This window comes from Sparassis crispa (genome assembly GCF_003851025.1).
Source record: "Sparassis crispa DNA, contig_000003F, whole genome shotgun sequence".
NCBI classification, from domain to species: Eukaryota; Fungi; Basidiomycota; class Agaricomycetes; order Polyporales; family Sparassidaceae; genus Sparassis; species Sparassis crispa.
Genome location: NW_020939750.1, coordinates 224,810 through 250,705, shown reverse-complemented (window position 1 = coordinate 250,705; position 25,896 = coordinate 224,810). Strand labels below are relative to the sequence as shown.

Genomic DNA, 25,896 nt, shown 5'->3' with positions numbered 1-25,896 from the left:
GCATTCTTGGATGTGCTGAAATAATTTGTCACGATAGGACACAGATTCCAGTCGACTCTGCTGAATGAGATTCTGTTAATTCACACTTGCCCGGAATGGGAGGAAGGTTCCTGAAAGGGGAGGACACCGGCTGACGGCCCGAGATCCAGAAGGAATATTCGCTCCACTGTGACTTGTCTCCAATTTCGAGGGGACGACGTACTTTCTATGGTCACACACAGGACATTATGGAGGGGAAGTGTAAGATCACTAGGAGATGCGAAATTCCCGCCAGCGGATTGTTCATCCGTCCGATGCTCCTCTATGCAGAGGGGCTTCGTAAATCCAGATCAAAGAACTTCTGTTCGCCTTCACTCCTATCCGCCCGTTCGTACACAGCGTCAGGCCTCCACTGGTCTCGCTCCGTTTGTGCAACGTCCGGTTCTCCAGTTCCCGCTAGATTGCATCCAGGTTTGCAGACGGGCACTTCCGGTGCGCGGTCTTGGCGAGTTCTGGATGAGTGGTGGTCTACTAGTCTGTTCCTTAGATCTTTGGGCTCCGATTCGATTGGACGAGCTTTCTCCGCGCTGGATAAGGTGCTCCGCACGCCAAAAGCGGTGCTGCCGCTTGACGCAAGCCGGTCTTACTGGAGTCTAAAAATAGTCCGAGACAGACTGGGTCCGACGCTGTCAGACAGATGGCGGTGAGCGGAAACGCAAGAGGCCCAGCGAATTTTGCCCATCGTCCGCTGACCAGAGGATGGTCGATACGATTGGACGGCAGAGGATTATGTCAAGAGAGCAAATGGGCTCGCAGTTTGCCTTGATCGGACCGCCCTCCTGAGTCTAGGCATCCGCCTGCTGCGTCCGCCAATAAATTCTCCTCCGAAACACGTCCTCGACACCTATCTTTCTCCCTCTCCAACTTTACTCTCTTCCTCCTCTGTCTCATCCTATGGCTACTCGACTCCTCTCGCAGGCAATCAAATCCACTCAGGCTGTCGTTGTCGCACGGACTCGGGCATGCGTCCCTCAGACAAGATTTAACAGTACCAATGCCGCCACCAGTGCACTGCCGAGTGCTGCGGTGGCAGCGAAAGCGAGGGCCCTCAAATCACTGCCTGATTTCTCAATGGCAAACAAGGTGCGTTTCGCGCGCGCGCGCGTGTGGTGCGGAACAGAGCTTACACAGCGTTCGCGTTACCGTTCCCAGGTATGCATGGTCACGGGTGCCGCGCGTGGGTTGGGCCTCGAATTCTGTCGCGCGTTCGTGGAGTCGGGTTGCACGTCCCTCGCTATCCTTGACCTTAAGGAAGAGGAGGCGGGGGAGGCAGCGCATGAAGTCGTCAAGGCGGCATGCGGTCAGGATCCCAGCCCCTTCGTGCCTGCGCAGACTGCTGATAAGGTGTGAAGTTGACAGTGACATGGTACCCGGCGACTACAACGTTATGGGCGTCGGCTGCGACGTGTCCTCCGAGCTCTCTGTGCAGCAAGCTTTTCGGAAGGTGATGGACACGTACGGCCGCATCGACTCGGTCGTTGCATCAGCTGGTACGTCACGTGCCTTATAGCGTGCTCACGCGCTCATTCGTCCTTCAGGTATCGTTGAGAACTATTCTGCGTTCGAGTACGTACTCGGGTCCCTGTGAATGATTTTTTCTGACGTTCCCGTGTGAATTCAGCTATCCCTTTGACCGCATAAAGCGTCTGTACGATATTAATGTCCATGGTGCGTTCTTTACCGCGCGTGAGGCGGCGCGCAACATGATCCCCCAGGGCGGAGGAAGCATCGTCCTCGTCGCGTCCATGTCAGCCAACGTGAGTACTCTGATTACCCCACATGACACAATGTCTGACGCGCTATCTCTGGAATTAGATCGTCAACATTCCCCAGCCACAGACGCCGTATAATGCCGCAAAAGCAGGTACGCATCGCGCTTTTTCGCGCCATGTTCCTGTCGTTGTGACACCAGATGACCTGAATCTGCGTCTACGCAGCTGTGAAACACATGGCGGCCAGTCTGGCCGTGGAGTGGGCCAAGAAGGGTGTCCGCGTGAACTGCCTGAGGTGGGTTCCATTACGTCATAGGCAGCGTAGCGCTGACCAGAGTCCTTGGCGCCCAGTCCGGGATACATGTTGACCAGACTGACGAGAACCGTCCTCGCGCATGACCAGGAGCTTAAGGTTTGTGTTCGCGTCGTGTTTCGTGGCTGGTTTTCTGATGCCCTGCCGATGAAATTTCAGAAAACGTGGGAAAGCCTCACGCCCATGGGCAGGGTGAGTTTACGGTTACCACGTTCGCCAGCACTTTTGGCTCACGTCCGTTTCTCTAGATCGGTGAACCAGAAGACCTTGCGGTGTGTATTGCACGATTTCTGCGTTTCATGCACGTATTGACCCCCCCCTAGGGCGCCATCGTGTTCCTTGCGAGCGACGCTTCGCGATTCATGACCGGCTCTGAAATCCGCGTAGACGGAGGCTATTGCATCATCTAAACTATCCACTCCTAACCTTCTCATTTCGTCGTCCTTCCGCGTCCTCTCCTCTTTCTTGGGATATCAGTCGTCGAACACCGCAAAACGTAGAGGTACCTTACACCATAAAGCATACACATCCTATCTGTTCCCTTGGACATTTTTCCCGTGCTTCATTCTTGACGTTTATCTCATATCCACTGCTATTATTACCGGTCTTGCGTGTACTGTTTACTTGGGCGCATTGTTTATAGCAGGCCAGCTTAATGATTATCTTGTGTGTCACCATTCTCAGCATGAGTGCACGGATCGAGCGGACGCTAATTTCGGTGGGCCGACGAGCTCGGGTCCGGGACACGAGCACTTGGAGCTGTGCGCGAGGAATCTCCCTGATGTAATTGGGGACGGCATGGCAGCTGCTTTATTTCGTATGGTGAAATTTTCCGCGCGTCTGTGTCGGTGTGTCGCACGAATACGTGCAGAATCTCCGCCTTCGTGAGAGTTACGAGAGTCTGCCGGCAACGGTGGACACGCGATTAGAAGAAGTTCTTCCACGAAGGAAGCCTACCCCGCAAGAAAAAGCGGATGCTTGCTTCTTGAGTCAATCAGCTTCGCAGCGGGGGGCAGCGAGCAGGGGAACTGGTGACGCGGGGGTCGGTCCGAGGATAGTGCGAGACTCCCAATTTCACGAGCGAATCTTGAGCGAATCTATGAAAAAACAATGACGGTTCGCACGGCTCTGTGAGGGGGAAGCGAAACGTGGAGCGCAAGTGTCAAAGTTTCAGAAACATCAAAAGAGAATAACTGTGGGAGATCGCGAACCGCGGAGTGTGGCGCATGACTGCTGCGGTGGAGTAGGCAAGAACACCCGAGAAGAGATCAGCCAGCAGAAGAGACGTGATCTGTGCATGCCTCTTCCTAGATCGCCGGGCCTGTGCATAAGAGCTGCTTAGAAGGAGAGAATCAACCGCGTCATGCAAAGGTTAGACAAGCATCCGGATCACCCTCGGGGTGTGTGTTTTATGCGCACAATTCTCCGTCGCAGTTACTTTTCCCATGTGAGCGATCTGCGAACTGAATGAAGAGAAATTTTGCGGGCTCTTAAGGGTGAAATTGAATGAATAGTTTTTTGCAACCTGGCAGAGCAGCCGTGCTCGAATTGCTAAGGCAGAGTAAACAAAACACTCACCTCACAAAGTTCCTCCCTTCTCCGTAGTGATCTGCTCGCGACGCCAGGGGTGGTGCAATGTGTTAATATGGGCACCGTGAGGTATATCGCTGGAAATAAAACTGGGTCTGCCAGTGGATATACAGGATAACATCGGTTGATCTTCAGAGTGAGCCTGGCCGCTGTGTCCGTCCTTCAATACGAACCGTCCTGCGTAGAAACTAGTAACTAATATGATAATCTGTCAGTGTCGTCTTCCGTCGGACAACCCGAGTTGAGACCAATGCCGGTATACTACTTACCTACTTACTAATTCGTTGACTTCACGAGCAAGTCTATGAAAAAGCACTGCCTGTTCGCACCGCTTCATGAGGAGGAATCAAAGCGTGGAGTGGAAGTGTCAAAAACATGAGAAGAGAATATCGGTGGGAAATTGCGAAACGTGGAGCATGGTGCATGACTGCTGCGGTGGGGTAGGCAAGAACACCTGGGCGAGAAGAGATCAGCCAGCGGAAGAGACGTGATCTGTGCATGCCTCTTCCTAGATCGCCGGGCCCGTGCATAAGATGTGCTTAGAAGGAGAGAATCAACAGCGTCATGCAAAGGTTAGACAAGCACCCGGATCACCATCGGGGAGTGTGTTTCCTGCGTACAATTCTCCGGCGCAGTTGCTTTTCCCATGTGAGTGATCTGCGAGCTGAAATGAAGAGGGACTCTTAAGGGTGAAAATGAGCGAGCAGTTATTGTAACCAAAGCAGCTGTGCTAGAATTGTAGGGCAGAGTAAGTAAAACCCTCACCTCACAAGGTTCCTCCCTTCTCCGTAGTCATTTGCTTGCGGCGCCAGGGGTGGTGCGATGTGTTAATATGGGCACCGTGAGGTATATCGCTGGAAATAAAACTGGGTGTGCCAGTGGATATACAGGATAACATCGGTTGATCTTGAGAGTGAGCCTGGCCGCTGTGTCCTGGACCGTCCTTCAATGTGAACCGTTGTCCTGCGTAGAGACTAGTAACCAATTAGTCTCCCGAAGGCAAACCAATAGTGACCTTATTGAGGTGGGGAGCACGGTCACAATATAGGTAACTAATATGATAATCTTTCAGCGTCGTCTTCCGCCGAATAACCGGAGTTGAGACCAGTGCTGGTGCTGGTCAGCCTGGTATACTACTTACCTAAATACCTGTCTACGAAAGATCAGCGGCATTCACAGATAGATCTGATGGTGGTCAAATTCGCCAAATTCGGAAGACAACATAGGTATGTCAGGAACTGCCATTTGCGGACAGGCCTCTTTGACAGAACCTAGTTGTACACTTTTGGCGCATCCTCATGCATTCGCTCTCTTCCGCTCTCTTCCTCCATGTCTCTTGCGCAGGCAATCCCCCAGGCGGGCCCGTCGAACTCGGCGCCGAAACAGAAGGAGCCGCAGACGTTTGAGTTCACCAAGCGGAAGCGGTGGGCAGACCTGCTCATTACCGAACTCAGCGACGCGATTATCCTCGTGCTTAATGCGACAGGGAAGGTGTGGTACTGCGGGGCTGCAGTGACAGAATTGTTGGGATGGAGGGACGAGGAGCTCGTTGATGGCGATCTTGTCAACCTCATGAACGGTTTGTCCTCCTCCTGTCTCCTGAGCGTCCTACCTGACCGATCGTGCTGGCAGTTGATGATCGCGCGAGCTTCCGCACAATGTTCGCTGATTGCCTACACACCCGACGTCCCCTTCTTGCATACGCGCGTCTGCAGTGCAAGAACGAGTTCTGCGTCGCCCACGACTACTCCTCGCGCCCTCGCGAAGTCCTCTTCGAGATAACCGGACAGCCCCACGTCAGTCCCCAAACCGATAAATTCCAATGCTTTTTCGCTACGGCCAAGCCATACCCCAGTCGTAACACAGCCATGCTCAACACGTTCCTCGAACTCAAGGTGGAGAACGAGCGCCTGCAGCAGCGCCTCCTCCAATTGCGTGCACAACAGCAGGTTCTCGATCCACAGGCAAGTCCCGCTGCATCTACGTCTTCGGCTCCTCCCCCGAATGCTCTGCCTCAAGACTCGTACTATGGCATTCCATCTGGTGGTTCGTACGACGAGGTGTTACCCAGTCCTATGGCGAGCAGAGTTAGCTTCAACACTAGAGGCAGTTTCGACACGAGTGGATATGCCGCTCCTTCTTCTGCCTCCGGTTCTGGCAGTGTGGATGATGAGACGACCGAGGCACAGCGAAAGAAGGTTTGCCCTTATCTATGGCGCAACTCAATTGAATCTGAACCTTTTCTCAGGTCAAGAGAATGCATGCCGCGGAACAGTATGTATGCGTAACATGTGGGCGCACGGACTCGCCTGAATGGCGCAAGGTCAGGATATTCGTTACCGTATTATCCTCTGTTCATCTCATTATATTCTTACTCAGGGTCCTCTTGGACCCAAGACGCTCTGCAACGCGTGTGGTTTGCGGTGGGCGAAGAAGGCGCGAAAGGAGCCTGATGCCGAAGGCGACGCATCAGGTCCCTCTCTTCTATTCTAGGCCTCGAGTACTCAATCTACGGTGTCATGGCCAATCGAGTGAGTAGTCACCTTAGTATCTACCGAAGGACGGTCAACTTCTTGGTGTATCGTTATGTACAGTGTGGTCATGATAACGTTGAGCCGGTATTCTTAGCTAGTATGCATATAGCCCACGCCTCGATCGGGATGTATATACCGTCCATAGCTACAAATTCCTGAGACGACTTATAGCAGTTCTCAGTACCATCGGGGCGTCGATTGTAGGGGTACGAACACCTACACTATATAGGGAAGGTGTATAACCGAATGTGGGTTAGAGACCATGTTCACCGCGACGCATCTTGCATGCAGTTTATTTTCCGAAGTCGTTGGTCTCAGGTCGATTTCTCCCCGATCATGAGTTTTGAAGATACCAATAGTCTGACTGAACAGGTTGGTTTTTTTTCATATTCGCCCGCTTACCTTACAACGTTAGATTCGTTACGTAATTTAGATACTTTTAAATACCTTCCCCGCACAGGCTCGTGATCGGCCCCGGATTCATGTTGTCCTTCCGTTCACTCGCTCATCCGTCTACCCGCCTTCTACGCTCATTGCCCACACAAGGCAGGATACAGCGTCGAAATGCGTCGTTTTACAACAGTGATGTGGCGGGTCTGACGGAAGAACAGGCTGAGGTACGGTGTGATGCACGAACCTGGACTGACTGTGACTTGACCCATTGACACAGTTCAGAAACGCGGTCACTGAGTTTGCCCAACGAGAGATTGCTCCGATCGCTGGAGAGATAGACCGAAACAATGTGTTCCCTATGGTGAATTGTCTCCTGCTACATAATAGACGCCCAATTTCCAAGCAGTTAGCGCACAAATGCAAATATACTGTAGAGGGATGAAGTTGTGCTGAGACGTATTTGTCTTGCAGGAAATCTGGGAGAAGTTGGGCTCCATGGGCCTCCTTGGGGTCACCGTGTCTCCGGACTATGGTGGACTTGCCCTCGGCTATTTCAACCACACTTTAGCGATGGAGGAGCTCTCGCGCGCGTCTGGCTCCGTCGCACTCTCGTACGGCGCACATTCAAACTTGTGCGTGAATCAGGTACGCGTATTCAGGCCCAGTAGTCTTTTTTATCTGAGGAAATGGCAGATTCATCGGTGGGGAACGGCAGCCCAAAAGGCGAAGTATCTCCCAGATCTTGTTTCAGGCAAAAAGGTCGGGAGTCTCGCGATGAGCGAACCGGGCAGTGGCAGCGACGTGATCAGCATGAGGTTGCGTGCCGACAAGGTGGACGGGGGCTACAAACTGAACGGGAACAAGTTCTGGTAGGCTCGCCCCTTTTGCAACGTTCTTCGCTGGTAGATTGACGCGTTCTAGGATCACAAATGGCCCGGTTGCCTCCACGCTCGTGGTATATGGCAAGACCTCACCAGAGAAAGGGTCGCGCGGCATCACGACGTTCATCGTCGAGCGCGGTATGCCTGGGTTCTCCACGCACCAGAAACTAGACAAGGTGGGGATGCGCGGCAGCGACACGTGCGAGCTCGTGTTTGAGGATTGTTTCGTGCCTGAGGGTGAGTACGCGTCCCCTGTCCCTGTGCGTCCCTTTTCCGACACTCCTGTAGAAAATGTTCTGGGGAAGATAGACGGTGGAGCCCAGGTGCTTATGTCTGGTCTCGACCTGGAGCGCCTTGTGCTCTGCGGTGGACCGTTGGGGTGAGGATCTATTACTTGTAATTCGTAGTCTGCTAACGGCCATGATGCGCGCCAGTCTCATGCAGGCTGCGTTCGACTACGCAATTGAGTACGTGCATGATCGCAAACAATTCGGTCAGCCTATCGGGACGTTCCAGCTCATGCAAGGTTTTTTCTCACTTCCTTTGCGTTGTGGATATGTTCTGACTGAAGGAACCAGGCAAGATCGCAGACATGTATACCAAGTTGAACGCGACGCGAGCGTACGTTTATGCTGTTGCGAAGGCAGCCGACGAGGGAAGGGTCAGTCGGCGGGTGCGTATACAATGTCGTCGTTTCCGCGGCATTCTGTTCATGACTGGCCAGGATTGTGCCGGCGCGATCCTATACTCTTCGGACCGAGCGGTTGAAGTTACAATGGATGCCATGCAATGTCTAGGTGGAAATGGCTATATTAACGGTGCTTCGTCTGCCAACGATGTCGCTCTGTTCATTCACTGACGTAGAAACTGGCAGATTACCCCACAGGACGCTTCCTGCGTGACGCCAGACTCTACACGGTTGGAGCAGGGACCCAGGAAATTAGGCGCATGCTCATTGGTCGCGAGTTTAACGAGGAGTTCCGCCGGCGCACATCATAATGCGGCTGTTTTACTCGCGACCATGGGAGCACTCAAAGCTTCTCCACCGACTGCTGTTTATGCGTGCATCGTTGTAACATCTAGGTTCTTGTACTGATACTGGATCTATTGGATGAAACTATTGATGGGCTATGCTACTGCATGCTGCGTCTATATACTTCAGAGGAAGAATCAAGCATGCCGAGGTAAGCTGCAGAGATTTTCTTGTTGTACTTGACTGCCAGGACAAGATACCTTTCCTCGGATATTTCATGTTAGACCGGTCTGTGGAGCATCGCAAAGTATCGATTCTGACCTCGACCACGGTTGAGATTGTTGTAACGCCTATAAAAGCCCCAGTTGTCGGTTGCCAGCCTCCCCTACCTTTTCCCTTAACGCCGTTATCATTATCATCATTTCACTCTTCTATTATTTGTAACAATGCTGGCTACTCAGATTCCTTTCCATGCCCAACCTACTCTCCCCCGCGACGTGCTGGCCAGGTCGCGGGTTCCCTCGGAGTCGCGTCTTTCGCGTCTGCAGCAGTTCATCGCCCAGAAGTCTCCCACTCTCGGTGCTCTCACTTCGCGGGTTCCTAAGGGACTCGGATTGAGCGGCTTTGAGAACCACATCCAATACGATAACTCGGTCATCAGGACTGGATACCCCAACGTGGGCATTTCCCAGCCTGAATTCCTCGAAGCATCCATGCCGCCCACGTACCCCGAGCAGTTCCAATTCCCGGGATCAATCGCGACTGGCGCTCTCCCGCCACAGGCGACGCCATCTGGCAAGCGCATTGGCTGGATACGGTCCCTAGTCCCCGAACGCTTGCGTACGCCCCAAGCTTGTGAGAGATGCCGCGAGCGCAAGACCAAGGTACGTCCAGCGGTGTGGCCGATCCGACGTCACTAACTCTCGTCCATATTTGTAGTGCACCGGCACTCGCCCCACTTGCAAGCGTTGCCTCAAGAGCGGAGCGGTGTGTGTGTACGTACTCGATCACAAGAACAACAGGATCAAGGCCAAGAAGACCAAGCTTCGGGGTGCGGAGGCTTATGCCTACAGTGTCCCCGATGCCGTCTATGGCTACGCCGGAGAGCCTATGCCGTCGATGAGCGAGATTATGAGTGCCCAGGCTGCATTACCCTTAGTACACGACGCGTACAACCTGTCTCAGGTCTCTCCGTACTCGTTCCCTCAAGCTGCTGCACCGTCGCTAGAGGTTCATGGTGCTGCTCTCCCCCAGCCGCCTGCTCCTGCGTACTTCGATGTGAACCCCTTCGAAGCTGGTTTCTCTCGGTCTTCCTCTGGACCCGCTTTGGGGCAGGCCGGCGCGGGCAGGACACAGTGGTCGCGCCCTGGGTACTCGAGACATAGTTCTTCGAACAGCTCGTCTAGGTCGAGGCACAACAGCTCTTCCAGGTCGCAGCAGGGTTCGTCGAGACCGCGGTCGACGTGGACCATGAAGCCTTCGTCGGCGTGGGGATCCTCGCCGTCTTTCGTGCTGTTGGAGGCGGAGCGGAGCGTATCGAACGGGTCGAACGGCCCAGTCGAGTGAGTCCTTTTAACCACGTTGCGATGAAAATACAGTCCTTCTGTATTCTGCGCCTGTTGTCCGTGCGTAAGGAGCAGCGTCTGATGGCCGGTCAGCATATCGCTCCTACCATAACGACATCCGAACTTCTCATTCAAACGTGTTGTCGAAAATAAATGCTGATAGATCTCCTCTTCTACTCAGATGCCTGACCTTCGCTCCCTCCAGTGCCAATGCTGGACAAAATGCCGTTGTCGTCTCAGAGACTCAGGCAGTAAGCTCTTTGCAAGTTCCGGATGCTTCGCGGGAGTTCCTCTCCTCCTCGAGTTCGGTTCAGGGCGCCTCCCCCACGGCGTTCGACGAACTCGAGGCGGAGCGGGCTCTCGCTGAAGAGCTGGAGCGTGAGCTGGCTGCCATTGGCGTAGACGACGGTGATCAAGACGCACTTTTCCTCCCGATACCCTCGAACTTGAGCGCGCTGTCCTCCAATGGCACAACCTCCGGTATGGACTTGCTGGCTGTACCGCCATGGTCCTACGCTTGCGCTCAACCTAACGCCGGCATGCTCAATGCTGGGGTGTCCCTCATCGCACAGCCTCATGCTGAGAGCAACCCTGACGGCTTCCTTGGGCCAATCTTCCAGCCTGACCAGGAACTGCCGATGGATCGTGACTTCTTCCCCACTGCCCCTTCCTTCACTTCCTCCGAAGCTTCAATTCCGAGCGAATCTGCCACTATTCCTCAGGGGCCTCTTCCGGGCTTCATGGAAGCGGCGCTCCAGGAATGCATGGCCAAATTTCCTATGCCCGTAATTGCCCTCGATGTCGACTACCTCCACCCTGACGGTTGGATGCTGCCGGCAGAGGCTCAAACTGACTGTTCCGAAGCCTCGAACACTGGCACAGCTGCAGAAATTCCACCCTCAAACAGCCTCAAAGCGCTGTGGGTGGAAATCTTTGGAAGCGAGCCGGATGCTTGAGGCGCAGTCTCAATACCAATTATACACTCTCGCTTCTGAACCCCGGAGCGAGATCGCTATGGAAGCTGAGTGCACGCAGTTTTCCGTCCGCCTTTTCTTCAATTTTCATGGACTCGCTTCTGCATCGTACGTCGATGCTGCGGTCATGTGCCTTTTGTGATCCTGGAATAGTTCAGCTTCCTCTTCTTTTCGCGCAGGTTTGGAACTTGTCTTGGGTTCTCTGTTATTGTGACATGTCCGGAATTTTGACGTCTCGGTTTCCTTCTTCTCATGTCTCGTCTCTCGGTCGTCTCTTCCTTGACACCCGTTTCAGTCCAATTTTCCTGGGTTCTACAAGCGTCTCGGTCTTTATTCTGCGTTTATTCTGCGTTTCCTCTGGTCTCGCAATTTTTTCTCTGTTCTGTCGGCTTTCGTTCGTCTCTTTTTTCGGGTCACTGGTCTTTTTCTACAGAGCACCTTGAGCTTCTAGGTCCCACAGCGACGGAATTGCTGGTTACGTCACTGCGAACGTCCTAGATGAGGTGCGTACTCGTCTTACAAAAAAGTCTGACTTCACATCGTCCTGCTGCTGCCAGTGCGACTCGCGAGGCGGTTCAAGAGAACCTCCTTTGCTATGGGCCGTCCTTGTGGGATGTTTGGTCAAATGGTGAGTCCAATACATCAAAGTGGTCATCTCCTCTCAAGGTTACAAGTACCGATTCAGTGTGTACGCGTGTGCGTTCAAGCTAGTTCATTATCGATGAAGTATGTACACCAGACCGACATGCGCTATATGCACCGCTGCCCCTCCGAGCTAATCTGCGACAGGATGTGCCCCCACCGCATTTTGTCGAAGCCAACGCCCACCGAGGACACGTCGCCCAGTCAATACGTCACTACACCATCGTCCACCACCGCCGTAGACAGCGCAGTAAACAGCGACGTATCTGTGCATATTCTTGATTGGCTTCAGCGTACTCTTTACGTTCTAATGCATGTTTGTCTAATTATGTGAGTTGATGCAGTTGCAGAATTTGGGAGACTCACTTCGTTTGAAATGTGTGATAATTGCATTTGCCAGGGGCACATCAATGCTGCGATTGCGCGCGGGCGCATCGAAGCTCATCTGCGATGATGCCTAATCGAAAGTAGATGATGCGTGCAAATACTGTAGTAGCCAGTACAGTGCACAATCATGTCAACACTCTGGTCGGTAAGGGTTGCCGTCTATCGAGCCGTCCAACACCGCCAGTGCACATACTTGCCTCTGGTGCAAGGGGTTCTGGAGAGTATTGCAACGAATGAAGAAAATTCAACTTAATTCGAGTAGAACTCTCTTACTGTTACCATCTGTATCGGTCTTGACATTCATGCCGTTCCGTCTTGGCGTATGTCTCCACAATCTCACGATCCTGCTTCGCCCATTTCTGCATTCGAGAGATGCTCTTGACATCCAGATCGATGACCGTGACTGAGCTGTCGAAGTTGTCACAGCTGTGGTGCACGCCCTCTTTGAGAGGCCGCATGCGAAGGATAATAGAACAGTCTTTGAATGTAGTCGACAGGAGATAGGCGAGACAGTAGTATCGCAATTCGTGCACTTGTGGTTCCTTCCCGAATTGCCCTGGAGTATGTATCTTGCTCGTGTAATCGCTGATGAAACGCGTCCATTCGTCTATGGTAGGTTGGGAGATGCCATCGCCGAGCGCAGGGGGAGGGCTGTCCACCCCATTGGCACGAGCGCGCGTCCAGAGCGCGGCAAGCCCTTCAATGTCTAGCTCATCGAGCGTCCGCTGCAATGTGGACAACGTGTGGAGGACAGGGGTCTCAAGAATGATTGGGAGAAGAATAGCTGTGAATTGATCACGAAGTTGATTAATGGCCACAAAGTTATCCGACAAGGACACGGAACCGAATTCGAGCGCCAGCTCTCTGAGAGATGAGGGCTAGCAAAACGGCGCAGTCAGCTAAGTACTTCAATGCCCAGAAGATGTCTACACGCCTCAAACGTAGGTTCCAGTAATTTTCCTCCTACGAATACTCGCAAATTGTTAATGCGACCGCTGCTACCGATCCATGCATTCCACAAGGCATGGAGAGCGCGTCTGACGCGTGTCTGCTCTCCGGAATAGAGATCAAGGGGACAATAACCGCACGCGACGATGTCACCCCGCGTGTATTTCAGATGAGCATGCATGCAGAAACGGCATGTACGCGTCTTGATCGAACGCGTCGACGGCGAGAGATAGGTCGGAGACGGAAGAAAACCCCACTTTGGCTGGAAAATCAATCATTAGCCTACCCACCGACCACACAGCCAAGCATCAGACATACCTTGATTTCAACGGCCCAACCTGGCCCGCCCACGAAGTCTGTGGCAAGGACGGCCTTCCTGCATCGCACGTCAACGCAATCCTTTACGCGCCTATCCTGAGGCCTCTGGGCTTGACATAGCTGAGCCAGATGCAGCAACCAACCCCGCCCAACAAGCACTGGCTCTAGATGCGGGAGGTACTGTGCTGGAACCAGCTTAGAGATTACAGTGTGGTGGAAGATAATGCCAGGGTCGACGAGATCCTCCGCCGGAGATTCTGAACTTCGAGCTATGGAATCAGATATGCCAACTTTCTGTAATCGTAGGACCGTCCTGTCGAATTGAGGATTGGCAGGGCCGGCGTACGAAAAGACCACAGTTGAACCGCCTTCAGACACATATTTCCAGTCCTTCGGATCTGTCTCCGTGATTCGAAAGAGGCAACTCATACGTTAAATACAGAGAGAAAGGTCCTGAGGATTACTTGTGTCAAAGTTTGTGTCATGTCGCAAGCAGGAATTGAGTACTGAGTATTCGAGTGGAGAAGAGCGAGCACGCCAGCGATCCGGGCCGCCCACGTGTTCAAGTTGCGAGGCCACACAAGTTGATCGCACTTCAATTAACTTTACATTTGAAGTACCACGGCAAAACAGAGATTAAGTAGGTAGTTGGTATGTATCCAGAAGAATGACTACAACGAAGAGGCCATAAATAACAATAACGATAGCGGTGAGAAGGGAGCAGGCCGCAGTAGCGGCTTAGTAGACGCCTACTAGGTGCGGATAGTGTGTCGGAATGATGTAGCAATTCAGATACACCACGAATCGCACAAACTCCAGGAGTAGAGGATCCCCCATGAGATTGTCAAAGTTGAACGGCTGTGCCGCCACCCGCACCGCCTCCGTGAACCGCGGGTTGCCCTTGAGTTCGGGGAAGTCGGGATCTGGTGGAGGGACCTCTTCCACCACCGCCGGGGTTTGGACGACCTGCGCAGGCCTCCTACGCGGCCGTGAAGCCCGCGGTTCTTTCCTTTTCTTTGGGACCCCACACGTATCGGCGTGCTTCTTCATGGAGTCACCGCGACTGAACCTGCTCGCCGTCAGAACGTGTCCTCAAAGAAAATCACCTCTACTCACTTCTTCTGGCATTTAGGGCACACCAGAGCCATATCGCTGTCCTTGAGCAACAGCAACTGTTGGCAGTAGATTGGCGGCAACCTTTTGAGGTGCTCATCCGACATTACATGGCGGTATTTTGTCTTCAAGTCGCCATTGAAAGTCTTCGGGCACAACGTGCAGTGGTACTGCGAATGTAAATGATGTTAGCCACATTGAATAAATAAACGGCTAGGAAGCTTACTCTGCCGTCGCCAACATCTTGACCATACTGGCCAAGGCCGAATCCAGGGAGTATGTAATCGTTCTCCTTGTTTGAGGACATATCGAATGAGCAGCGAGTGTAGTGGAGTAAGGAGGAGTACAGAAGGGAAGTAGTACTGCGAGAGTATCTGGGTGGGCGGGGATTGGTGGTTGCCCGTGCAATGCTGGTCCTTTATATCTGCGTCCGGATCCCCTCACGCAACGTGCTCACATTGTGCCCCGATCACTTGGACAAAGTTTGAGCCTGCGAAGGCACAATAGGGCCCACGGATCTACGGAAGTTCGCATCGTGTTCGTTGAGCATTGCCATTGGGCAGAAAAGGGATGCTCCTTTGTCGATGTGAACGTGACATTCATTTCCGAGGGCGATCCAAACGCCACGGGGCCTGCAACGAATGCCCACAATGGAGCGCAGCCATTGTGATGTGGCAGAAAAGAAAACATCACAGGAATTTGTCGGGTCGCAATGTAAATTTTACTATGCCACTTACCTACTCTCGTTTTCGGCATAACCACAAACTGATATCTGCACTCGTGTCCGTCTGGCTTTTCAAACCAAACATCCCTTGGCCGCACCCTCGGGAGCTGGTGTCAAACTCTTTCCTGGCTACTCATTATAACAGCGAACACGGTAGCACTCCAGGCTTGTAAGGCCGCCGTGGGTTAGCCAGTACCATGTCAACGGTGTCCGGTCGTTCACCACTTGAAAGAATCCTATACAGTACATCAAGCAATACCCTCGCTGAACTCCTCCGCCAAGATCAATGTGTCGTCTCTTCAAGGAAGGTGAGACTCACAGACAAGTCGGTGCAAGACTGCGATTCCACTGAGATGACGAAATCCGCAACGTCACTTCGCAGTACTCCGACGAACAAGAGATGTTAGACTAGTCAGTTCTCTTGAAGGAAAGGAGGGCAAGATATTCGTCTACGGTGAATAATACAATTCACAAGGAACGACAATAACGATGACTGACGACGTGAGTCTCACCGGGCAGTATGCGAGTTCGGTGCTCGCACGGAGTAATTTTTCGTTCCTTGTATGCGACCTTCTATGTGCTGACGCTTATGCTGCTGGAGCAATTGCAGACGTACACCTCCTATATATAGTGTGTGCCAGTGTGTGTCCGTGAATCGCGGTCGTCCGACCACGTAGATGACATACCCTTGACCCTCGGTCAACGAATCAATTCACGATGAGCAAACATATGGCTTATTGCAGAATGGATTGGAAACTGACCGTATCCCCACTAGTAGTGAGTCCGAGTCAGTGGTTCGTGCGTTGTGCCGGGCGGTCTGGACGCTTGACCTGACGTAGCGAAATCTTGCACGAGGCTTAAGCACCTTTATTGATCGTCGATCAAAATCTAGCTAGGAATGACCCAGCAAAGCTCGCCCGCCGCTCTGAAAGGGCAGTATAGACCTTCCGGACACATAGTCGCTGCAAGTGCACTCGTGACTGTACAGAAGATCACCCTGTCATCTTGAAATGACATAGTTATGGGTTAGAGGATCGATACGCACGCCAGTATAAGATCATGATGCAGCGTTTACGACCAACCTGGCCCAGAACATTTGCCTTTTTCAGACTGTCTCAGAAAATCTCAAAAATCGAGAAACAATTCCTGGCGAAAGTTGCTGTGACGTGTAATTAACCCGCCATGTTGGTTGTCGTAAATGCACGAGACGGAGCCGTTCTGCTACATACCTACAAAATCTATCATCGTCCTGCCGCAGCAGTCTATTAGTCGGACCCGGGCCCGAACTTCAAGAAGGAGACATATTCGGCCGGCCTGCACGGCGCAAATTTCAGGTTACGCCATCTCCATTTCGTCATGGTCGGAAGTGCAGGCGATGCCCCATGCACTGCCGCAATTGCCGCCTGCCGATGCCTGCAGGACGCACTGATTGTTGTCACTATTTATAGCTGCAGTGATGCTCTGACACTTCAATCCAGCAACCATGTCCCACACGCCGTCTGGCAGGTCCACCCCCCTTTCCTTCAGAGGCGTCGTAGGTTAGCAGTTACTGCATGTAAACCCACCTGAACGCTTTCTCAGGTTCACGACGTCATGAAGCACTACAAGCACGAGAAAGAGTCGGAAGCACACAGAGTAAGTACATTCAAGGTCTCAAGTCTCAACAGTGATGTACTTATGTCTCTGCTACCAGATCTTCCGTGACTCTGCAGGACACAAGCCTAAGGGTATATTACCCCAGACAATAAACCCAGTACGTTGCGTTGTGCGTTGTCTACCGTTTAGCGCACATAACCAACATTGCGATACAGGACGAAGAAACAGTCCCGGGTATTCGGCACCCAGGCAGCACTGGTGTGATCTACTGCTCAGATCGTGCCATGGCCAATGGCTTCTCATACGCATCCTCACATAAATGGGCCAACCTTGGGCAGGGTGCTCCGGAGGTGGGCCCTATACCAGATGCTCCGCCAAAACCACAGAGCATCCCGATTCCGGAGGATTCGCTCGAATATGCACCCACTACTGGTGTGAAAGGTAGTCCCGCACCTCTGAACGGCCTACATTATAGTGCTTATGCACTCCGGCATAGCACTACGCGAGGCCGTTTCAAACTTGTACAATCAGACGTATCGCCGGGGTAAGCTCAGCCAGTACACATACGAAAATGTTTGCATAGTTCCGGGCGGTCGTTCCGGCCTGTCTCGCGTTGCTGCTGTGATTGGCAATGTGTATTGTGTCCGTAATCACCTCTGGCACATGTACGCGCGTAGTTTACGCATGTCCTGTTTCAGTCATACCAGGTCCCGGACTACACAGCATATGATCAAGTCTTGAGTGCGTTCAGGCGCCTGGTTCCGGTTCCCACAGCGTACGTCCATTTCAATTTAGAACAAGCAGCGCTCACGTATCACCAACAGGCTTGAAGCTGATGTGCGGCCGTCTCTCTTGCAACGTTGTGTTGGGCACTAACTCTGGTACAGAACGATTACCGTCTGGACCTCGCGCAAACTCGAGTACGTCAATTTTTGTATCATTCTGACCTTGGTACCGACGCACTGGATGCAGAAAGACATCAAAACTCAAGGTCTTGAAGTGATCATTGCATCTAACCCGCGGAACCCCACAGGGCAGGTTATCCGAGACGATGACTTGAAGGCGCTCGTCGATCTATCCCGGGAGGCAGGCACTACACTTATTCTTGACGAGGTGAGTGGGATCTTGTCCTATTGCACTTGGTAAGGTGCCCATCTATATTGCAGTTCTACTCGTGGTACATCTATCCCGAGAAAGACGAGGACTATGGGAAGTCAGTTTCATCTGCGGCTTACATTGACGATGTCAACCAGGACCCGGTTGTTATCGTCGATGGATTGACCAAGGTACATATAGGGCTATGCAGCCTCTGTAGGTTGCATAGCTGATAGCTGGCTAGAACTGGCGTCTGCCGGGTTGGCGTGTTTGCTGGGTCCTCGGGCCCAAGAACCTTATTACAGCCTTGTCCCAGGCAGGTTCTTTCCTGGACGGTGGAGCTAACCATCCGTAAGCCTTCATTATATCCTGCTTGTCCGGTGTAGATACTGAATCTTGACCGCCTAGTCTGCAGCTGGCAGCTATTCCCTTACTGGAACCCAGCCGCGTCGAACAGGAGAAGCTTGCGCTGCAAAGGCACTTCAAGATGAAGCGTGACCACGTCCTGAAGAGGCTGGAGCAGCTTGGTCTCAAAGTGAAATGCCCGCCCAAGGCGACGTTCTACATCTGGCTCGACCTGGAGGACCTCCCGGCACCCTTGAACAACGGTTTGGTGAGCATCCACTGTCCGCCTGTCCTCGACTACAGTCTAATGACTCCCACAGACGTTCTTCGAAGAGCTGCTGAAGGAGAAGACGATCGTCATTCCTGGCATCTTCTTTGACATCAACCCTGCTCACCGCCGCAACCTGTTCAACTCGTCTTGCCACCACTTCGTGCGATTGTCTTTCGGTCCGCCGCTCAAGGACCTTGACATGGGTGCGTATTCACCATCTCTACTGATTTGCTCGCTCTGTGCTCACATGCTCCATTCAAGGTCTGGCAGCCATAGAGCGTATCGTGAGAAAGGCAAAGAGGGAGGGCATGCATGTCTTTGGACACAACTACAAGCAGAGCGCGAAAAAGTCTATACACCTGGAGCGCATGGTTTGAGTGCCTCTGGTTCGGGATATACCAATTGGTTGAGAAAAATGGTGTATGCTATCTCGTTTTTAGAGTATTCGAATGTATCATCAAGTCCTTGTGTAAAAACAAGGTTTACAGGCGTAGCAGGGATGCACTCAACTCCGAGATCAGTGTCGCTGGGACCATCCGTAGAGCAGTCCGTACCAACATTGTCCAATTGCGCAGTCCGCACATCTCGTTCAAACATGAAGAATGTTGACAAGGGGTATGTATCCAGCTGTGGTCTCAGAGTTACGCGGAAACGTCCAGATACATGACCGGCGGCATCTGTAAACTCGAATCCATATGGAAAATCTAGGCGCATAACTATTCGTCTCACTAGCAGTTACTCTGTTGGAAGGGGAAAAACGCAGCGTCGACCCGAAGGACTACAACTGCAGATCCCGCGCGGAAAAAAGCCATCCATCAGAGAGAATAAATATTTCGTTCCAGTTGCAAATGAGCTGCTTCAAGTGACCTTACTGGCGTACCGCATAACCTAGGTTCTAGCACCTTACTCACATGGCGGCCAAAGATTACTCACCTCAACGGCACGGAGAGCATGAAATCGGATACGTTCCAAATAGAGACTGGTGAAAGAGACGACTACGAAACTGTCAGGCCACGATAGGCAAAGCAGTTGATCGGTGGCGTACCGGAACGATTTCCGCTTGAGAACGATTCTTGGCCTATACAGTCCCAGCCTACTGTCATCTTGGTAGTATCGATGGCAATTTGGCTGTTGTCTGATATGGCGATAACCAAGCTCGGGTTAGGAAATCGGTTGCCAGAAGTCCCGATAGCCACCTGAGTGCACGATCTAGCATCTACTGCGTAGGAAGTCTAACGCCAGAAGTACTCGTCTTGTGACGTCCTTTACCAATGACACTAGGATTTGGGGATTTTGAAGTGCACGCTGTACGATGTCGAGCGAGATTCAAGTACTTCTGTGGCAAAGCAGAGATGATACCCATGCTAATTAGTGACGCTGATGCTGTCGAACTACGTGACGATATGCAACCCGTCAGGATGGTGGGCCGCTGCAGCAGAGTTGCGTACTCGCTGCAGGAATCCAAATTTCTCTCAGGACTCGGGATTCTGCAGCTCGGTCGCATGTGCTGACAGGCCCTTCGTGGCAACATGGTACTTCTTACTGTGAACATGGCGTGTTGACTACGGAGAAAGAACAAATTCAAGAAGTCGACTTACTTCTTATCGATCGCCAGCCAGACATTTGACTGGAGTTCCCATCCCGATTTCCGAAATATCGCCTATTTTGTGAGGAGTTCACTGCCTGCAGTCCCAGGACACAAGCGCCGCCATCCCCTACAGAGATCTATGCTTTTTCTGGCCAGCTGTTACAGGACGTATCTGATAAGTCGTAGTCACTTTTTCAGACCTGAAGAGTTTGCGGAAGATTATACAAGGGACGAACATATTTTCGAGAATGCCACGCAATTCAATGAGACATCAAGTACGTTGTTTGTGAGTCCGAGGATCATCCTTCCCTCTTCCGGGAAGAGTGTTCATACGCGCTCTAAAGATCAACATGGGCCATCTGCATCGACCTTCTACGAAAGTGAGCAAGCTCTTCAGGAGAGGGTGTTGCTCGGGGTAGTGTACAGAGAACGAAATCCGTGACGATCATCGTTCGTCCGGAAGACTAGAAGGAATCTGTAGTTCTTCAGGCTCCGCTGATAGACTGCGGTTAGGGCCCAAATATAGTCTTCAGAGGCATACCATAGAGATACTAGTGACTGCTATGATCTTCACTGAGTTTGAAGCCGTCGTAGAATCCGTGAATTCATCAAATTCTGCGTCTAGAACGTAGGGTCAACCTTCCGCACGACAGCTCGGTATGTTTTCGACAGTCACCTATTCAGCAGCCATTGCCCGAGGGACTATAGATGAGACCAATTTTCTCAAGTCCGAGTCGATCGCAAGACTGGCCTTTCCGAGACGTCGCGGCCTAGCCAATCATATTGATCGTGACTGTGTCAAACCTGATTAGATAAGATTATATTTCTCCGCTCTGAATGTTTTCTCAGTGAAATGCAGCGCCTGTGACCATCACCGCAGAACCGCCAAGTACGAACTCCGCATACCAAGGAATCGACCACAAGTTACCTTTATACCTCTAGAAGATACCATGGCAGAGGCTCGTGTATCTCGTTTTCTCCCAGATCCCAAAACCGTAGCAGTGAGTAGCATTTTCACGTTAGATCGGCTGGGAACACCCTCAAGACTAATGGACGTTGGCAGATTGTTGGCTGTCCTTTCAGGTGATCAGTGTATCCACTCAGTTAGATTTAAAATTTCACAAAATTTTCGGTAACAGCGGTGGTCAGGTATACCTGCAAGATTCTCAGCATTCGTGGGATTCTCACTGACTCTCCGCTGGTTCGCCACAGCAGAAGCCAGGCGTTGACAATGGTCCAATTTGCCTTGTCGAAGCTGGACTTCCAGAGCAGCTAGTAGAGTTAGGGTGGAACGTCAAGTTCAACGGACACCATCAATTCGAAGAGATCGACGCCCAGAGCGACCCTCCAATTGGCAAGCTCAAAAATCCTCGCTACGTTTCGCGTGTCTGCAAGGCTGTTTCGGAGGTCGTTGGCGCGCATGCGAAGAATGGTCAGCTGCCGCTAACCCTTGGCGGGGACCATTCTCTGGTAAGTCACATATGCAGATCGCGGCGCCATCACTAACGAAGTCTCGCAGGCCATGGGCACGATCTCTGGGACATTGGAGTAAGTACCGGATCCGTTTGGTAGAATGACCTACCAATAGCTGCACAGGCAATACCCCGACGCGTGTGTTATCTGGGTAGATGCGCACGCAGACATTAACACTGCGGAGACCACCGATTCTGGCAATATCCACGGGATGCCTGTATCATTCTTACTTGGAATCGGTCCCAAGGTCTCCGAATTTTCCTGGGTGAAGCCGCTGCTGAAGCCGTCTCGCCTGGTATACATCGGCCTGCGCGACGTCGATGCCGGCGAGAAACGTATTCTCAAGGAAAACGGTATTCGTGCATTCAGCATGCACGAGGTAGATAAGTATGGGATTGGGAGGGTTGTCGACATGGCGCTAGACCATGTGAACCCGAAGAGGGTTCTGCCAATCCACCTCAGCTTCGACGTGGATGCGCTGGATCCATCGGTTGCCCCTTCGACCGGCACGCCCGTAGGTCGATAATGTTCATTGCCGAGGGTGCGAGTCTCACGACCCGTTAGGTTCGAGGCGGCCTCACCTTCAGAGAGGGACACTACATCTGCGAGGCCATATATGAAACGGGTTGCCTGGTTGCACTTGACATCATGGTGCTATACAATAGTAATTTATGGACTTCTCGCCTTGCTTACGTGGGTGTGTGCTGCAGGAGGTCAATCCGTCACTCGCGGACGTCCAGTCGGTGCAGCAGACCGTTGCTATAGGATGCTCTCTTGCACGTGCTGCTCTAGGTTCGTCTCGTTGAAAGGTGTTCGGTAACATCACTTAACGTCTGTTTTGCAGGTGAGACGTTGTTGTAGAAACCCTTGTTTAGTTCGTCACAGACTGTATTGGCGCATCTGCACATATATGGACGAAGCTTTGTTTGCTTATTGAACCAATCATCTTGAAGATTCACAGGGACCAACAAAAGATCAGGTGACTTGGGGCTGCCCATAAGTTCAACTGACTTGAGGCCGCCCTCCACTTCAACTGTTGCCACCATCAATTTCAGCATCGCTCCTGACACGGAAGTCTTCGAGTCACTATATCGAATTTCGATTTTCTAACCACAGGCGGCTAACTTCATTTCTCAAACATCCCCACCTCCAATATTGCTCGCCTCCCTTCTGTTCACCCTTCTTGTTCTCTATGTCACTCGCAGACTGGCCGTTGACGCACGACGATCTATACGACCCTTGGAGAGATGATCCTTTTGCCCATCTGCTATCCAAACTGCAGCACGACTTGCACCATCAGGAGGAACCGTTGCCTTTCGCAAAAGCGGCTGCAAGTAAAACGAACGAACGAACTTCCCTCTCCTTTGAACCTAGCGACCACATTCAGAGCCTTCTGAGGCGTGCCCACCCTCACCTCCTCCACTCCATCAACCCATGGTGCGGTTTGCGAGGGAGCCGCGATACTGATGAGGAGTTGTCCATCGGAGGCGAGTCACCGGCAGAGATCACTAGAGGTTGGGACGAGGGTTCTATCCTCGAACATATTCCTGCCGATGACTTCACATCCATGGCAGCGAACCCTTCTTTTCCCCCGCAAGTGGTTCTAGGAATACCAGGGGACTATATGTATGACGGACCATCATGTGCACGCCCTCGACCACTACTACCCCGAGTCGAGAACGCGAAACAGATGTCTCCGAATCACACACTCACCCTCTCATCTCCGGCGGAGGTGGACCATTCCTCCGTCGAACCGGTGCTGGCTGCACCTGCGGACGATGCACATGAAGGTGCATCATCTTTACGTCCTCTATTCCCTTCCCGAGTGGAGAATGCGCAACGAATACCGCCGAGGCGCACACCACGCTCTTCTTCCCAGAGGACTGTGGAGCCTTCCGCACAACGTTCCGCGACGCGATCAGTACTAGTGGCACCCGCAGACCGTGCACCCGACGGTCCATCGTCGTCAAGCTCTCCACCACCATCACAAGGGGAAAAACGAAAACGGACAGAGGAGATTGTGGAGGTGGAAAAGCGAGAGACGAAAAAGAGGCGCACACAAAATGAGGAGGGCGCCCAAGGTGAAGAGGAGCCAAAAAGGACGACAGACCAAGGGAACCAAATCGCAGAGGACGAGGTCGACTTGGGTGTTCATGGCATCATCAACCGTGGGGGCAAGAAATTGGTCAGTTTGATTAACTTTCAAGAAATACCTGGAAACTTACCGATATCTTTTCCATGCAGGAATGTACCTATTGCGACAAGTTCTTCGCCAATGGAGCTCACGCGATAGTGCGCCACGTCCAGTCAAACCGGCACCTTGAAAAGTTACCCCACGAAATAAGGGACGAGCTTTCAAAGGCGGCAAAGCTGCACTGCGAGCACTGTAACAAAGAGTAAGTCTGTCGGTTGTTGTGCACGGTTTAGGCAGTGACTGAGTTGGCATTGTAGAATATCAGGGGGGCGAAGCGATTCCCTGAGACGGCATTATGATAGTTGCACTGTGCTCCATCCGGAGAAATGCGGCAAACGTCTTCGTCGCTGAACAAGAGTGTTTTGGAATTGTTTTTTTCCTGTTTGTACCTGTGGGATTGGATTTTGACTAAATATTCCGTTGATTCATTCTACGGTGTTGCGGGATAACGACCCTTGTCCTCAGCAGTGTAGCTATAAAACTGAGTTCCACCAACCTCTCGCTGACAGTTCACGGAGTAAGACGAACGCTCGCGCGAGTGCACAATATGTTAGCCTATGTGTGTATACAAACCTCACACGTTCTAGGATGGTCCGAAATTCGACACCGTTTGGAAACGAGAGCGGTCAGTGGTGAGAGCGCGGTGGTGAGAGCGATCCATATCTCAGCAGGCGAGGATCTCCATTCATGATATTGATAAGTCGGCAAGTTGCTTGTCGTAATCGACTTCGGCAGACGTACCCAGATCTTCGATAGTCGATCATTCCGATCCAGATACCACACAAATGCTCAACTTGGTAAGTCAGGACGACTCACTTACCATCAAGTATCCAACATCTCGAGGAGCCAACCGTGTTCCAAAAGGGCAAGCCACAGAGATCAAACTGCATTCATCCAGCTCACTCGAACATTCTCTCCATTGAAAGAACTCTGGTAAGCAATCCAACGGTGCAGTGACAACGAGAACTTGAATTTCCTAACCGAACGGTGCAAACGGATGCGCATGCTCTGGAGAGTGCAATATTGGATCAATTTGATTTTTTGAAGACATCAGAAGTGTTAATGAATGACATGCAAATGCCATGTCAACAAAACCACTGGCAATTGAGGGTAGGCAACTTCTTTCTAAGGAAGAAAACCATGAGAATGTTTTGTTCTTTTCCTGGGAGTTTTTCCTCCAAAAATATCAATACATTATTGCTTTCCATCCTTTTTTCCAGGTTATTTCCAGTGAAAGTTGTTATGTGTCCTGTGAACGGAGGTAGACACATACTGGTATCAGTGGCCCACTAATACAACTCTTTCAGAGTTTGGCCTCCCGTTCTTCCGCAATTCCCTGCAACCTCTCAAAAATTTCATTCATAGAAAGTCTCTTATATAAGCTTGGTTTGGGAAAATTTTTCAAACACAATGGCAATGATTTGAGGGTGGCTGAGAGCAAACAAGTATCAAGACAGTAATGCAATTGCAACTGCAGTTTCTCTGAGCAGGTAGCCGACTTACCATTTTTGGTGCCTCGCTAGAATATCTTGTCTCCCTTCCATCCTCACAGAGTCTTGTACCGGAAAATTTTGTGGAGCATTTAGATACTACAGAGAGTGCCATGAAACTTTTTCCGGAGTGATTTAATGGAAGAGAAGGTCTGCCGAAGCTGAGGCAGTTTTGCAACCTGTTCTGATGACTGAGCCCATTCCCGCTGCCCGCGGTGATTACCAAAATTCATAGCCATTTTCAGCTAGTAAAATAGTATTAAAGATGCTTTATTTGTGTTTTTAGGGCGGGAGGAAGTGACGCAGTTAATGCAATCAGTATCGAGCCATGCAATTCTCATTGCCGTGTAGGGATGGAGTCAATAAAATAAAATAAAAAAACAATCCAATGAAGCAATCGGATTGGCTGAGTATCGTTCATTGTTGGCTCGATATCAATTGCATTACTTGTACCGATTGCACTAATATTATTGCGGGGCCACTAGTCTAGTTGAGCTTCAGACTCCGCCTGATAGAAACCATCCGCTTTCGGAGCTTGAAGATGGGCACTGGGGAGGGGCCTGCCATTCCAGATTAGTCCACCATGGGCCACCGTAAGACGAGTGCAAACCTCTCCTCCCATGCCACTGCCGGCGACACCCAATTCCACGTCTCACACTCCCTACTTCACGTTCCAAAACGCGCAGATTTTCCTCGTGCAGATTGTTGTCCGAGAAACCACCACAATTCGCGTGAAGA

General features: G+C 51.8%; 9 protein-coding genes across 9 annotated transcripts; 7 read left to right on the top strand and 2 right to left on the bottom strand.

Annotated features, from left to right (window-relative positions):
* Window positions 1–933: 933 nt before the first annotated feature.
* On the top strand, window positions 934–2,474 carry SCP_0400900 (D-arabinitol 2-dehydrogenase [ribulose-forming]; the record flags this gene model as incomplete). The annotated part of the gene is made up of 11 exons (XM_027756831.1): window positions 934–1,122; window positions 1,192–1,339; window positions 1,392–1,529; window positions 1,578–1,605; window positions 1,661–1,796; window positions 1,855–1,903; window positions 1,977–2,046; window positions 2,103–2,163; window positions 2,224–2,256; window positions 2,313–2,336; window positions 2,388–2,474. The coding sequence occupies 11 exons, from the start codon at window positions 934–936 to the stop codon at window positions 2,472–2,474; spliced, it is 963 nt and encodes a 320-aa protein (XP_027612632.1).
* Window positions 2,475–4,983: 2,509 nt separating this feature from the next.
* SCP_0400890 (hypothetical protein) lies at window positions 4,984–6,147 on the top strand (the record flags this gene model as incomplete). Its single annotated transcript, XM_027756830.1, has 4 exons — window positions 4,984–5,233; window positions 5,287–5,852; window positions 5,903–5,977; window positions 6,034–6,147. The coding sequence occupies 4 exons, from the start codon at window positions 4,984–4,986 to the stop codon at window positions 6,145–6,147; spliced, it is 1,005 nt and encodes a 334-aa protein (XP_027612631.1).
* Window positions 6,148–6,670: 523 nt separating this feature from the next.
* Window positions 6,671–8,461, top strand: SCP_0400880 (acyl-CoA dehydrogenase NM domain-like protein; the record flags this gene model as incomplete). The annotated part of the gene is made up of 10 exons (XM_027756829.1): window positions 6,671–6,805; window positions 6,859–6,942; window positions 7,053–7,226; window positions 7,275–7,450; window positions 7,503–7,699; window positions 7,751–7,841; window positions 7,897–7,988; window positions 8,041–8,135; window positions 8,187–8,280; window positions 8,337–8,461. The coding sequence occupies 10 exons, from the start codon at window positions 6,671–6,673 to the stop codon at window positions 8,459–8,461; spliced, it is 1,263 nt and encodes a 420-aa protein (XP_027612630.1).
* Window positions 8,462–8,881: 420 nt separating this feature from the next.
* On the top strand, window positions 8,882–10,956 carry SCP_0400870 (hypothetical protein; the record flags this gene model as incomplete). Its single annotated transcript, XM_027756828.1, has 3 exons — window positions 8,882–9,319; window positions 9,375–9,997; window positions 10,182–10,956. The coding sequence occupies 3 exons, from the start codon at window positions 8,882–8,884 to the stop codon at window positions 10,954–10,956; spliced, it is 1,836 nt and encodes a 611-aa protein (XP_027612629.1).
* A 1,322-nt stretch (window positions 10,957–12,278) lies between these two features.
* Window positions 12,279–13,698, bottom strand: SCP_0400860 (Inositol-pentakisphosphate 2-kinase; the record flags this gene model as incomplete). Its single annotated transcript, XM_027756827.1, has 3 exons — window positions 12,279–12,881; window positions 12,938–13,213; window positions 13,270–13,698. The coding sequence occupies 3 exons, from the start codon at window positions 13,696–13,698 to the stop codon at window positions 12,279–12,281; spliced, it is 1,308 nt and encodes a 435-aa protein (XP_027612628.1).
* A 309-nt stretch (window positions 13,699–14,007) lies between these two features.
* SCP_0400850 (hypothetical protein) lies at window positions 14,008–14,689 on the bottom strand (the record flags this gene model as incomplete). The annotated part of the gene is made up of 3 exons (XM_027756826.1): window positions 14,008–14,338; window positions 14,386–14,552; window positions 14,609–14,689. 3 exons carry the CDS (start codon window positions 14,687–14,689, stop codon window positions 14,008–14,010), a joined length of 579 nt encoding a protein of 192 aa, XP_027612627.1.
* Window positions 14,690–16,589: 1,900 nt separating this feature from the next.
* Window positions 16,590–18,790, top strand: SCP_0400840 (aminotransferase; the record flags this gene model as incomplete). The annotated part of the gene is made up of 14 exons (XM_027756825.1): window positions 16,590–16,640; window positions 16,688–16,741; window positions 16,800–16,859; window positions 16,918–17,143; window positions 17,199–17,344; window positions 17,401–17,477; window positions 17,527–17,539; window positions 17,590–17,622; window positions 17,675–17,815; window positions 17,869–17,988; window positions 18,042–18,148; window positions 18,206–18,410; window positions 18,463–18,616; window positions 18,675–18,790. 14 exons carry the CDS (start codon window positions 16,590–16,592, stop codon window positions 18,788–18,790), a joined length of 1,503 nt encoding a protein of 500 aa, XP_027612626.1.
* Window positions 18,791–20,951: 2,161 nt separating this feature from the next.
* SCP_0400830 (Arginase) lies at window positions 20,952–22,335 on the top strand (the record flags this gene model as incomplete). The annotated part of the gene is made up of 9 exons (XM_027756824.1): window positions 20,952–21,002; window positions 21,065–21,084; window positions 21,141–21,150; window positions 21,214–21,471; window positions 21,521–21,549; window positions 21,598–21,988; window positions 22,039–22,125; window positions 22,185–22,266; window positions 22,319–22,335. The coding sequence occupies 9 exons, from the start codon at window positions 20,952–20,954 to the stop codon at window positions 22,333–22,335; spliced, it is 945 nt and encodes a 314-aa protein (XP_027612625.1).
* Window positions 22,336–22,666: 331 nt separating this feature from the next.
* SCP_0400820 (hypothetical protein) lies at window positions 22,667–23,967 on the top strand (the record flags this gene model as incomplete). Its single annotated transcript, XM_027756823.1, has 3 exons — window positions 22,667–23,659; window positions 23,719–23,870; window positions 23,934–23,967. The coding sequence occupies 3 exons, from the start codon at window positions 22,667–22,669 to the stop codon at window positions 23,965–23,967; spliced, it is 1,179 nt and encodes a 392-aa protein (XP_027612624.1).
* Between the last annotated feature and the right edge of the window lie 1,929 nt (window positions 23,968–25,896).